General features: G+C 36.6%; 1 protein-coding gene across 11 annotated transcripts in view; it reads right to left on the bottom strand.

Annotated features, from left to right (window-relative positions):
* Positions 1-13,993, bottom strand: part of MAP2K5 (mitogen-activated protein kinase kinase 5) — a 277,056-nt gene that overhangs the window by 142,769 nt on the left and 120,294 nt on the right. For all 11 annotated transcript variants that reach the window (XM_045449315.1, XM_045449319.1, XM_045449320.1 and 8 more), the window contains exons 12-13: positions 13,448-13,509; positions 6,389-6,437 (exon numbers count right to left, since the gene is read on the bottom strand). In XM_045449315.1, coding sequence (XP_045305271.1) covers positions 6,389-6,437; positions 13,448-13,509 — 111 coding nt within the window. The remainder of the gene's footprint in view (positions 1-6,388; positions 6,438-13,447; positions 13,510-13,993) is intronic.

The following is a 13,993-nucleotide window of genomic DNA, read 5'->3' on the forward strand; positions in this document are numbered from 1 at the left end:
CAGAGAGAAACAGCACGGTGGGGTAGGGGCAGAGAGAGAGGGAGACACAGAATCCGAAGCAGGCTCCAGGCTCTGAGCTGCCAGCACAGAGCCCGACACGGGGCTCGAACCCACCAACTGTGAGATCATGACCTGTGCCGAAGTCGAACGCTCAACCGACTGAGCCACCCAGGCACCCCTAGAAATTAAGCTTTTTAAATTGTCCAAGTCAGGCCAAGTCAGTGCTGCACCCTGTAGTTCTTTACTAATATCCAAGGGAACAAAATGGCTTAACTAACGAAAGGAAATTTTGTCCAATTTCCGGATGCTCTCAATTGCTGGCCAATGACAGCAGGAACTTTTACATTTCTCTCTCTCTTTCTGACATTGCAAATGTCCTTTAAATCATGAGGGATTTTTTTTTTTTGTCCAACTTACTGATTTGCTAGACCAAACCTAGGTAGGATTGTTCAAGAATGATGAGGTATGGTAATAATGACAGAATCCCCAAGACCCTTTGAAAGAAAGGTTTGTCTTTTTGATAGGGGAAACTTCTCTCTCAAGTACAGCTTCTACCACACTGCTAAGAAGAGACTTCCTTCTTTCTCTCTTTTTTTTTCTTTACAGCCTGAGATACTATGGTAAAATTCACTCTTTCTGGGCATATAGGTCTATGTGTTCTAACAAATGCTACAGTTGTGTAACCACCAGCGAAATCAAGATATAGAACATTTCTAACGCTCCCCCAAATTCCCTCATAGCTTTATAGTCAACTCATGCGCTACCCCTTGGCAACCACCTATGCATTTTCTATCCACATAGTTTTGCCTTTTCCAAAATGTCATATAAGTGGACTACACAACAGGTAGCCGATTGAGCCTGGCTTCTTTCACTCAGCAGAAAGTATGTGATACCCATCCATGTTGCTGCATATATCAGTAGTTTGTTCCCTATAATTACTGACTGGTATCCCACTGTCCGGATTAACTACAGCTTGCTTGTTCATTCACTGTCTAGAAGTCATCTGAGCTGTTTCCAGTTTGGGGGGTCATGAATAAAAGCCACCAGGAGTGGGGCTGCTGGCTCATGTTGCAGGAGAGCGCCAAGCTGCTTCCCATTTCATAGTTCCACTGGCAACGCAGGAGAGTTTCAGCTGCTGCTGTATTCTTGTCAGCACTTATATTATCAGTTTTTTCTTTAATTTTAATGAAGGGCTCCCTTTTAGAAAAAAGTAGCAGGAAACATTTTTTAGCACTCTGAACAACCACTGAAACTTCAAGCAACCTTTCTTGACTCCTTTCTTTCTCTTAACACCGACAAGCAATCTGTTGGGAAATTCTGTTAGAATATATCCCTTAGAATATTATCCAGAATCTGACCACTTCTACCCATCTTCACAACTGTCTCCCTGGTCTAAGCCCCTGACTCACCTGGATTATGCAACTGTTCCTAACGGCTGCTTCTGCCCTTGGCCACAGACACAATGGCTTCCTCGCTGTTCTGTGAACACTCCAGACACATCCCACCTGGTGTCTTCTGCTCTAACTTCCTCCATCAACCTACTTGACTAGCTCCTCTCCTCCTTCAAGCCTCTGCTGCAGTCTCATCTTCTCTATGAGGCCTACCTGGTCAACACTGCAACCTACCCTTTGCCTGCCCCAAGCCTGATCTCCTTTTTCTTTTCTCCATGTTAGTAACCACCTTCTAACACTGTATTTTTTCATGGATTCTTTCCCAAGCCTGCCCCATCCCTGCTAGAATGTGTTCCACAAGTATAGAAATCTTTCATTTTTTATATTGATGTATTCCAAGTACTTAGAGCAGTGCCTGGAGCATAGTAGGTATTAAATAAATAGTTGCTAGATGAACGAACTAACAACATGACTTTGGCATCTGAGGTAGCACCAATTGGAAGATCTGTGTGAGGCCAGATTTATCAAAAGTAAAGACAGGGGTAGAAGAGAACATTTCTAACATGCACACTGGAGACACAAGACTTAGTTTCTCCAAATAAAAATCTATTCACATAGCATTTGCCTTCAGAATAACATTAAAAAATTAAAAAAATATATAAGTAATATAAAAAATATTAAAAAGCTCTCCTACTAGAGAAAATAGTTCATATATACAAAAAATGTCTTGGGACATCAACAACCTAGGTTTTTTTTCTTTCTATAAACTTCCCCATCTGTATAAGATTGCCCCAGCCTGATTGCCAATTTTATTTTCTTAATCTAAGCTCTATTCTCATTACCCTTCCGTTTCTATTTTTTATCCTCAGGGAAAGAGAGAGCAGTTACTGCCAGGGCATTCTCACATCTTCCAAAGAAATGGCATAGGTGTTAATCTTGTATTTATGTTTGATGTGGGTAATGATGGCTATGACTGGAGCTGCAGCTTTATTAACATGCAGGGCTCTCACCTCATTAGTGGCGATGTATGTTTTGAAGTTAAGCTGCAATGTTTGCTGTAATGTCAAATCTGGTCTACCAGACTTTCTCACTGTTCATTTTCTTTGTTTTTACCCAGTCAGTACACGTTATGTTTATGGGACTCACACATGTGCTATTTAATAAAAACAATTTTCCACAGTAGTTAATCTTGGTGGAACTTTCAAACATTTTTAATAATTATGTCCTCATGTGATATCACGTGTCTATCTTAGAGAAAAGATTTTCATAATGTTTGACCTGGTAATACAAAGAATAATAAACTCTATTCCTGGCTCGATCTGGAAGTGGTACATGCTTACTAACTTAAAGTGATTAATTCATAGTTATTATATAATAAAAACTTGCACTCATTATCAGGCTTTGATAGTTTATGAAGTACTTTCACATATATCTCAACCAAATCTTTAAAAGAACAAAATAAATAAAACTTTATTGAATATAATACTTGATAATCCATTATGAACAGTAACTGTTATACTTCAATTCCTAAAGAAAATTTCCAGTTGACATAATACACACAAAGAAACTAACCTGTACCAGACTAACAAGCCTCATGGGGTGGGTGGTCTGTCACTGCCGCTGCTCAGGTGTCCTTCCCTTCTACAGTCCTCACTGCCTATGCACTGCAGAGAAGACCCTTAATGTGCACCAGCTTGTCTGGATGTCATTAACCGGGTTTTACTCATTCCAAAAGATACTATACATGTGTGTGTGTGTGTGTGTGTGTGTGTGTGTGTATACACATATATATGTATGTGTGTGTGTGTGTGTATGTATACACATATATATGTGTGTGTGTGTGTATGTATACACATATATATGTATGTGTATGTGTGTGTGTGTCTGTGTGTGTGTATATATGTATATGTATATGTATATGTATATGTATATGTATATGTATATGTATATGTATATCTATATCTATATCTATATTTTTTTAAGCTAAAACTCCAGGACCACAGTATTCCAAGGAAGCTATTTAAATGTGAGATATCGTTTTTTGCCTCTTTTCTCATTAGGTAACTGAATAAATCTCTATTTCTTAATCTTTTAAAGTCTGTTTCATGAGTACAAGACCCTGGCTCTAGGGGCAGCATTTGTGGGGAAGAAAATGACGATGGGAAGTGAACACAGGTATTTAGATCAAGACAAAGAAGAAAGAAACTCAGACGGCTCATGAGTGTTTCTCGGTACCCTCCTGTTTTCATTCTGTTCTCAAAGTCCCTGTACCCACCCCTCACCCTCCGCAGAAGGACCACCGCCTTTGATTTGACAATGTGACACATATTCAGCTAGAATTCCCATCATCATTCATTCAGAGAAAGCAAAAATGAATATATGGGCTTTTAAGAAGGTACAGCAATGAGCTTATACAGCAAAAGTGTATAAACAAGTATATTACCTATTTAATTGCCTTAGTTGAACTTAGAAGCTCTGATCTTTAATTGCCTGATTGAACTGATCTAAAAGCTATAATTTTTTAATCAGGGAGAAAATTAAATAGCTTTCTGGTAAATAAAAAGGCATCTTTAATCTTATTTTTATGGAATCCAAGTTATTAAATATGGACAAAACCTCTAAAATATTAAGTTAACGACTCAATCTAGAGTAAATTTCTCATTACAATGCTTCACAAAAGTCTTCAGGGACACCTGGCTTCGTCCACTCTTCAATAAAAACACATGCTTTTAATCCAGAAGGTAAAAGTTTTCACGAATAACTAGGAAACTCAAAAGCAAAGTGTATAGAGATATTTAATGAGGTATATTACCACCGCATCTTATTTCTTTAGCTGAGTACCCATAATTACTGGGGAATAACTGTTCATCTGCACTGTAATTCATTAGTCCTTCCATCTAGACAGATGCAGATGCACATTCACTCCCTGTTGTTTATTTACGACTGAAATCCCTTGGGAGGGTTTCTTGGCCTATTACCAGTGCCCCCACTCAGCCCCTCACAGTATTGTCTTCCCTTAACTAGTAGCATTTTACAGTGGGTTACACCGTAGGAAGGGAGCTAGCCAGCAAAGACTGAAAAGAAAAGTTCAGGATTCCTTTTTGAAATCTTTATATCCTCCATCAGGAAAACCACCAAGATCACCTAGGTATGTGAAGCAATCTCTTAAGGAACAGGGTTTGATGATATCTGAAACACGAATAAGAGGAAGGGATGCAATTGTATAGAAAGTGAAGGTTTTGCATTAAATGATCAAAGAACCTTTTCTTTGCTCAAGCTGCATCCGGAGCTGGGAAGAACCAACCGGCCTCTGAGAGGCTGTGGTCAACCACACTTGCCAAAGTGATTACAGATGGTTGTTCTGGGAATCTGACAGACACCTTAGACTTCACTTTTAGATGCCAGGCATCATCTTTCAAAGAAAAATTCAATTATTTTTCCAAAACAAAGGGTGAAATTAAAACCAATCATTGCAAAGAAGAAAAACCAACGATGACTGCAGAATAACCAAACAGTATTTCCCTATCCACTATATATAGTTCTTAGTGCCACTATGAACCCTTCTAGAGAAAGTTATGACTAGGGAGAATTCACTATAAGCCAGAAGTATGCTGTATGCCCACAGTGTAGGATGATCCTAAGGATCACTTTAATAGTAACATTTGCATTTCCATGGCAAGGTCCTTTTAATGAAGGTTTTGCTATGGAGAATTGATGACTTCCTTTACTTCCTTTGTCAAATGGATAGCAGATGTCCATAAAGATCAATACAATGACAAGAACTGACCACTGTGTTAACTTCTATTAAAATGGCCATAACCACTTTATGGGTTAATGAGTATAGGGAACAGAAGCAATACAGGTCATGTGATCTTAAATACCATTCTCTCTTAACCTTGGAGCTGAAAATGCTCCATTTCTTTTTTCTCACCCACCAGATGTGTTCACATGATGATTTCTTCCCAGGAAAAGTAACACTAACAAAACTCAGCTCACTCTCCCTACATCTATCTACATTTTGTACCAACTACACCCTAGAGATAGACTGGACTGGCTTTAAGGGAAAATTTGGATCATGATTCCATTTAATCTGCATAAACACCTTCAAGAACTGCAAGTTTTGCTTGTCAAAATTTACACACCCTCTTCAAGAGGGGACGAGGGATTTAGGAAGAAATCTGAAATCACTAGGATAGTAAAACTGCCACAACAAAAAACAACCCTTAGTGACAGATGTGATAGCACAATTGAAGGCATCAGTTGTTTACTCACTCTCAAAGCTTATACCTTTTTTAAAAAAAAGTCCCTTTAACCACATGTAATGTGTATGCTGGTGCATTCCCCAAATGTGCATAAAGCAAGGCTGAGCAGATGTGTAAAACTAAACAGGACTGTTAGTAACATGAGGCCCGGAAGTGGCTTTGCTATAGTCTGTTTCTCACTTAATAATTTGCTCCAAATGAATTCAGACATTTTGGAAATGTTGGAAAACACAACGGGAACTTGTTTTTGCAGCATTCATTTAATTGATCATTCTTCTCAAGTGTTCTGTCACTAGACCCAGAGACTAATTTCTGATGCATTCACCAACTCCTTGTTTAAGGTTTCCCTTTCAAGGTATGTGAAGCCATCTCTTAAGGAACTGTGTATGATGATATCTAAAATGTTAATAAGGGGAAGGGATGCAATTGTATAGAAAGTGAAGGTTTTGCATTAACTAGAGTTAAGATTAAAAATAAGATCCTGTCATTTTCAAATACTATGTTATGAAATACCTTTACGTGTTTGGTAAACATCTACAAAAATACCAAGTTTATAATCTAAATCAGAGTAGTTGAAGGAGAAGACAAGAAAAACATTTAGAAAGCAGCCATCTTTTGATTACCAAATATATCAGGTAGCTTAAATAGCAGGTCATGTATTTTAAAATTAAGGTATCCTGGAGTGGTCCGCACTCAATGTCAAATTAAGTTAAAGCTCGTAAGCTCAGTACATACCTCTATGTAAAATCTTTAAACTCCACAAATAGGTAAGGCCTTTAACAACCTAAATTTAAGAAAGAGAAACAGTACAATGATGATTTTTATCAGGAACTTTCCATATTTAAACATATAATCATATCAACCATAACTCTTCCTTTAAAACTCTAAAAACCAATAAACATTTATTGAACATCTCCCATTTCTGTGCCAGGTTCTTGGAGGATGCCAAATGTATAAGCTACAGGTTTCTTCTCTAATGGGCTTTCAATGTTCTGAAGATAAGGCATGATTAATGAAAAAAATAAGTGTATGTGCATGGAAAATGACCTAGAAGTACATCTACAAAGTTCTCAGTGGTGGAATGGATGGGGGAAAAAAAGGACAGGAAAAAGGGACAAAGATTTTCATTTTTTTTTTCCATACTTTTATACACAGATTTTTTAAAAAGTCATGACATTTAAGGGGTACCTGGGTGGCTCAGTTGGTTAAGCGTCCAACTCTTGGTTTCGGCTCAGGTCACGATCTCATGGTTCATGGGTTCAAGCCCCACATCAGGCTTCGTGCTAACAGCATGGAGCCTGCTGGGATTCTCTCTCTACCTCTCTCTCTCTCTCTCTCTCTCTCTGCTTCTCCTCTGCTCTGTCTCTCAAAATAAATTAACTAAAAAAAAAAAAAAAGTCATGACATTTAAGACCAAGGAAAGATATTTTTATTTATTTATTTATTTATTTATTTATTTATTTATTTTTTATTTATTTATTATTATTTTTTTTCAACGTTTATTTATTTTTTTTGGGACAGAGAGAGACAGAGCATGAACGGGGGAGGGGCAGAGAGAGAGGGAGACACAGAATCAGAAACAGGCTCCAGGCTCTGAGCCATCAGCCCAGAGCCTGACGCGGGGCTCGAACTCACGGACCGCGAGATCGGGACCTGGCTGAAGTCGGACGCTTAACCGACTGCGCCACCCAGGCGCCCCAGGAAAGATATTTTTAAAAAGTTGGCTAATGAAAGCAATCTCTGTCAGTAATCAGGATTGCTTTTCCTGTCAGTATTCAGGAAGGCTTTACTAAAGTTCTGGGCCCTAAGAAACAGATTCAACTGATGTGATGAAAAGAGAAGAAAGTGTTCAGGCCAGGATAAAAATATACAACCAAAGTGTTGGGGCCATGTACTCTTCCAAAAAATCAAGCTCAGGAAAGACAAAGAAACACTGAGACTACTCCAAGTTAACAGAGACCAGAGACATGACAACTAAATGCAGTATATAATCCTAGACTGGATGCTGGACAAGAAATTTTTTTCTTTTGGTCTATAAAGGGTATTATTGGACAACTGTCAAAATCTAAGTCAGGACTGTTGATTATATAACAGTATTGTACCATTGCTAATTTCCTGATTTTGATCAGTATACAGCAAGGATGTGAGAGAATACCCTTATTCTCAAGAAATATACACCTTAAGTATTTACAGGTAAAGGGTCATGACGTCTGCAACTTACTCTCAAATGTTACAGGGAAAAAAATACATACATACACACATATATATATGTATATGTATATGTATATGTATATGTATATGTATATGTATATGTATATGTATATGTATATGTATATATACACACATACACACACATATATATATGTATATATATAGTAAAACCTTAGATTGTGAGTAACTTGTCCTATGAATGTTCCACAAGACAAGCAAACATTTCTAATAAATTTTAACTCGATAAATGAGTCATGTCTTGCAATACGAGTAGTATCTGACACCGAACATCACATGATCACGACTGAGCCAAAGGCTCTCACTCTCTCCCACTGCAGGATCGTGGGTGATCGTCTCCCATGCTCAGATGCTCGGTCTCAGGCCACAGTGTTTGGCAGAAGTCAGTGATTTTTCAGAACATTGGAAGGTGCCCACAACTGGCACTTGTGTATTTTTGGTCATTTCAAAGCACCTATGGACAGTCCTTTGCTTTTCCATACAAGAGTAAGTTTAGGGATGCTTTGCTTCATTCTAGGTCAGGCTGCCTGCAGACATAGACCCTTTCCTCTACTGTTTTATTGCCAGTTACACTAAATACAGTATCTGACAAGAGTTTTTTAACATTGTACTGTAGTCAACGTCTGTGAGAGCATATACAATGGCCCCCATGCAGAAAAAGATTCCATTCAGCCAATAGATAGCAGTGATTCCATTAGTGATAGTGAAAGTTGTCCTGCACAATAACCCTCCTCTCTCTTGTCTTCCTCATACCAGCCACGAAGGTTTTCAAAGGTACGTGCAGGTTAATTTGTTTATTTTTCTTTATATTTTGTATTTTCTTTAACATTTTGTATTACATTATAGTATTATAATCATTCTCTTTTTAATATAATTTTTTAATGCTTATTTAGTTTTGACAGAGAGAGAGAGACAGAGAGTGAGTGGGGGTGGGGCAGAGAGAGAGGGAGACACAGAATCTAAAGTGGGCTCCAGGCTCTGAGCTGGACACTTAACCAACTGTGAGGCACCCAGGTGCCCCTTATAATCATTCTTATATGAGTATTTTGGGGTTGTAGAGCAAATCATCTGAGTTTACATTATTTCTTATGGGGAAATTCACTTTGATATACAGGTGCTTTGGATTACAAGCATGTTTCCAGAATGAATTACGCTCTCAAACCAAGGGGTGTGTGTGTGTGTGTGTGTATGTGTGTGTGGTTGTGTGTATTTTTAAAACCAAACGTAGTTAACTGTTGACCACTGGGAAATCTGGAGGAAGCATCTTACAACTTTTCTGTAAGTTTAAAATAGTCTAAAAAAAAGTTTCTAAAAAAATGTTTTAAATGATATTAGGGTAGGAAAGAACAAAGTATATCAAGATGATCAGCCTCACAAGCCAGTCTGGCAGGTGCAAGTGTAGACTCATATAGAAAACACTGAAAGGGCAGGGCAAGAAAATAAAGTGAGAAAATAAAAACATTCACATTAAATTGGATTTTTGATTGAACAGCCTGTGTTAAGAATAGTCAAATAAGATTCTGAAAAAAAAAAATGTTTCTAAGACCCTAAGTATGTGGGTTAAAAGTGCTACCTTCTATGTGGGAAGTTTAATCACTAATCTTTTGTAAAAATCTTTATATAGAAATTGTTATAAAAGGGGAAGCACATGTTTTTATTCACACCCACTGACCCTGCATGCAAATGAGCATGAATTTAACAATTTCAAGGTTGACTATTCATAATTACATATCAGATACAATGCATGAACCACTATGACTCAAAATTTACTCAAGAATTTAAAAGTACTCATCATATTAGAACATTTTAGGTGAGTCAGGAGTATAAGAACAAGGAAATCTACCATTATGAGGAGTAACTGATTTATGTATTTTTGAAAATGATGAAAAGAAGCCTAGAGCTAAATACACAAGGAGTTTAGTTGATCAAGAAAGACTATGAGCAATTCTAAAAACAGAAATGCACAGGAAGAAACCCAATTTGTAAATACTAAAGATCTAGAAGAAGATAAAATCGACATCAATTAATGCTGAGCAGAAATTAACATATTTTCATTGTTTTCTTAGAGAGGGATGTACTCCTGAAAGATTTGCTAGCAAGGTATGATTATTTCCATGCTAAGTTTGTCTGTTTTAAGAGAACAGAAATCATTTCTTCCAGGATTTGGAAACAGTGGCATTACAATAAAACACATATGTTCTGGACAGTAAGATAGTAAAAAAAAGAAAGAAAAGAAAGAAAAAGAAACTACCAAAATAGGAAAATGGTAACCAATAGGAGGAGGAAATAAGACAAAAATATTTCCTTAAATGTTTATTAAAATAACATCAATAATGAAAACAATTTTCTCTTTGAGTAGTAGGATAAGGCTATCTTATTTGGCATGGAAATAATCACCTCTGAGTTGGGAAATAGGGTTAAACCTTTCAACTTATAAGGTTAGTTGCATATTATAAAACCTTCCCATCAAAGATGGTTCACCACTAAAAATCAGTCCACAAAAAAATGAATAACCAGAAAACACACAAGGGGAAGGCAAACCATTATATATTCAGATCAGGCAGGAAAAAAGTAAAACAGATACTGATTGTATGGCACTTGCTAAAATTATAAATCTTGTTAGTGATTCAAAAGAATATGTCACTCTTCCAACTTTGTCAAAATACACGTTTTCCTTTAGAAGTATATGAAAAGCAGTATATGGAGAGCTAGAAATCTGTCCATTGAAAATCTAGAGGGTATTATTGGTATTCAGTAGGCTGGGTTTCACAACAATGACTTGACAAAGCCTTGACACTAAAAGTACTTATATCTGCTGTCAATCACTCACTCCTTGACATGTCAAGTGCACATCCTTTCAGGGACAACTTCCATCAACATTAGCACTCAAAATACAGTACACAGTGTCACTGCTTCAGAAATGAGAAGAAAAATAAAACGTGCAAGATGGCAGGGAATGGCAAGAAGGCATTCCTCTTTCTCGGAGACCACATTCAAATGGAAAACAGATAAAAATCACTGAGCAAGCTAGAAGCTGAAATCAGCCAGTTTATATTAATTTTTTTTTTATATCCTCTTGCCATATATCCTACAAGAGAAAATTTGAACAACATATCATCAAGGCTGACAGGGGGCCATCCTATAATGAACCTTGGATCTTTGGACCTCCACAGCATGCCAGATTATTAGAACCTGGAAAATAAAGTTAATTGGGGGTGGGAGAGGTGCCTACATGTGGTTCTAAGACATGAAAAGAATCTGAAGCAATTGTATGTGTCACTCCATTACTTTCTTATGTACTTCTCCTTTTTTCCTTTTTTTCTTTGTACCCTTGTTCTCCCTTTCAGTCCTTCCTCCCCTTTTTTCTCCTTCTCTTAGGAAAGCAGCGTGAAAAAGCATGGGGTCTGGAGTGAAACAGCCCTGGGTTCAAATTATTACTGATTAGTTGTAGGTAACTTTAACTTCTCTAAATCTCATCTTGCCATGTATAAAATACGTTCAATAACCTACACGTTACAGAGTTTGCTATAAAGATTAAATGACATAAAATTTATACATAAAATATGTATCAACAAATGGCACAGGAGGTATTCAACATGCACCCATTTCCCTCTTCTCTCATCTGATTCTGTTGCTTCTGACTTGGCAAGAGCACACATGTGCTTCCTTGGCCTCACTGAGAGAACCCAAGGGAACAGAAGATGATGATCTGTCTTCACAATACTAGAGGAGAAACAACTAAGGATACCAGGAACCCAGTCAGGCTATGAGAGTATTTATTTACTTTTACAAACCATGACCTGGAAACCATCAATTTGCTAGTCTTATTTTAACTGGGAGAATGCTTCCACTTGTGTTTGTCAGCTGCAACACAGGATTAGTTGTTTGTAGCCTACTCAAATTACATGAAACAAAAAAAATACACTTTGGAGGCATTATACAAGTTTAGGCCCCAGCAGAGTTTATAGAAAGTAGTAGATGAAGAGCAAAATTATCAAAAGCATTTCTTTTATTCTGGCCACAGGCAGTTTTCATTACTATGACCTGATGAGCCATAAAAGCTAAAGAAATTGGACACATATTAGGGGAAAAAAACCCTAATTTTAAAAAATGTAAGGGCAAATGTAAACAATGCTTTGGGCTAGTGCTTATTTTGAGTGCCTTTCACTAAAATAATTTTTGCCGTATTTTCAATTACCCAATAGGTAAACCTGGTATTTGAAACCGAATTATTATTATTATTATTTTTGCTGACTCCATTCACTTCACGGGCTTCTCATGCCAGTAGAAATGAAAAGAACAATGGCCTTGTGTGGATGCCCTACACAAGAGGGAGGTAAGATTTATGAAGTCCAGGAAGAACATGCTTCTCTAACAGAAGAAAGCAGATTCCTATTTTAGCCAAGTTCAACACATAAGTGAGTATACAGAACTCATATACTTTTTTCTTTTTCATTTGGTATCTTTGCCTTTTTTTGCCCTTTATTATACGTGTTATTAAACTTTAGAGCCAAGAACTGCCAAAAGCCACAAAGCATTCATTCCCTTCTGAGATTAAAAGAGGAAATGAAACATTTTTATTTTCATCTAAAATAGTGATTTAAGTACTCAAATTTCATACTAAACTAATCTACCTAAACATGTAGATTAGAAGCTACTCAGCAATAGCATCAGAAAAGAAAGTTTTCATCACCCTGGGCAGTTCATACTAATAATTAGAAAGAAGAAAGGAAAGCTGTGAATTACAATGAACTAAGACTAAATAAGTGTCCGTGTTGGATTAAAGGATCTGAGTTGTCAGTCTGATGTATAATGAATGTGAAAATCAGCCATTTAATTAAATGGTACATGGTATAATCGCTTTGTTCTGCATTAAACTGCTTAAGTTATCAGAGTGCCTTTAGATTAGCAACTGTTTACTATTCCACCACCTCATGACTTCTCTTAGACACTGTGTAGCCTACATTATTCCAAATTTGAAATCTGGAGTTTATATAGTAATGTTAGTTGAGTTGACATATTGTGTCAATTTATTTGTGTATTCAGAAAACAGAAAACCTGCTTTTAATCACAAAGGGAATAAATTCCTAGATATACTTGGTAAAAAAAAATTAAAAACCAAAAACACAAAAAGTCTGCAAAAATCTTTAAGAATAAAGTTGTGTTTTTCTTATAAGTAGTTTTATTTTAATAATTTTGACTCTGAAAGTATTTTCTAATTATATGCCTGTAACTACAAAATGTCCCCTAAACAACTTTCTTATTAAAGAACCTGGAAATTTTACTGGCTAACAAGTGTACTAACATCTCTGAAAACACAAGAAAGTAGAGTAGGTCACAACACCCATAAGCCTGAAGGATGTCCTGTGACTATGTTGTTATTGTGGTTTGGTCTATAAAAGAAGAAAACACAAAAATGATAAGAAAAGAAGAGTTAAGAAGGCCCTGCAAGTCAACAGGGATTGAAGAAAAAGAACACAATATTCTGAGTATATAAGGAGAACAGGTTTGACTAGAAAAATTAAATCATCCAAATTTCATAAGGCGGAAGCCATATATACTCACTGCTATTGCAATTCTTCCAAGGACATGCTCTGGAATTTTTCTATATACATCCAAAGATCCTCCTGTAGAGACAGATATGTTTCATTATTATAAATAAAACTACCAGAACATTGCATTGGGCCCCTCCTTTGTGCATTCATTGGGAGAATATTTTTTTTCTTCTTACATTACGCACTGGATGTCTATGGTAGAATTGGTTTTTAGTCCAATTTTATTTATAACATAATAGCATACTTCCAGATGAAGCATAATTAGGTATCTCCATTTTATTTCTAAGTACAATCACCTACACGTGAAAACTGAAAGAAACTAGTCAAGGGCAGCACAAGACTCTGCACTTTACATAAACTTAAATACATACTCAGAACTAAAGGTCAACAGCTCAACCACATTCAGGTATCTACCTTACTCTCAAATGTAAACCAGGATCATCTTAGAATTTTCACATTAACCAAACAAAAGGTGGTGAATATAAGGACCAAAATACACATAAAAACTAATAAAGTAGTAATAACTGTCTAATGAATACTACCCTTCAAATTAAGT

This window comes from Leopardus geoffroyi, chromosome B3 (genome assembly GCF_018350155.1).
Source record: "Leopardus geoffroyi isolate Oge1 chromosome B3, O.geoffroyi_Oge1_pat1.0, whole genome shotgun sequence".
NCBI lineage: Eukaryota > Metazoa > Chordata > Mammalia > Carnivora > Felidae > Leopardus > Leopardus geoffroyi.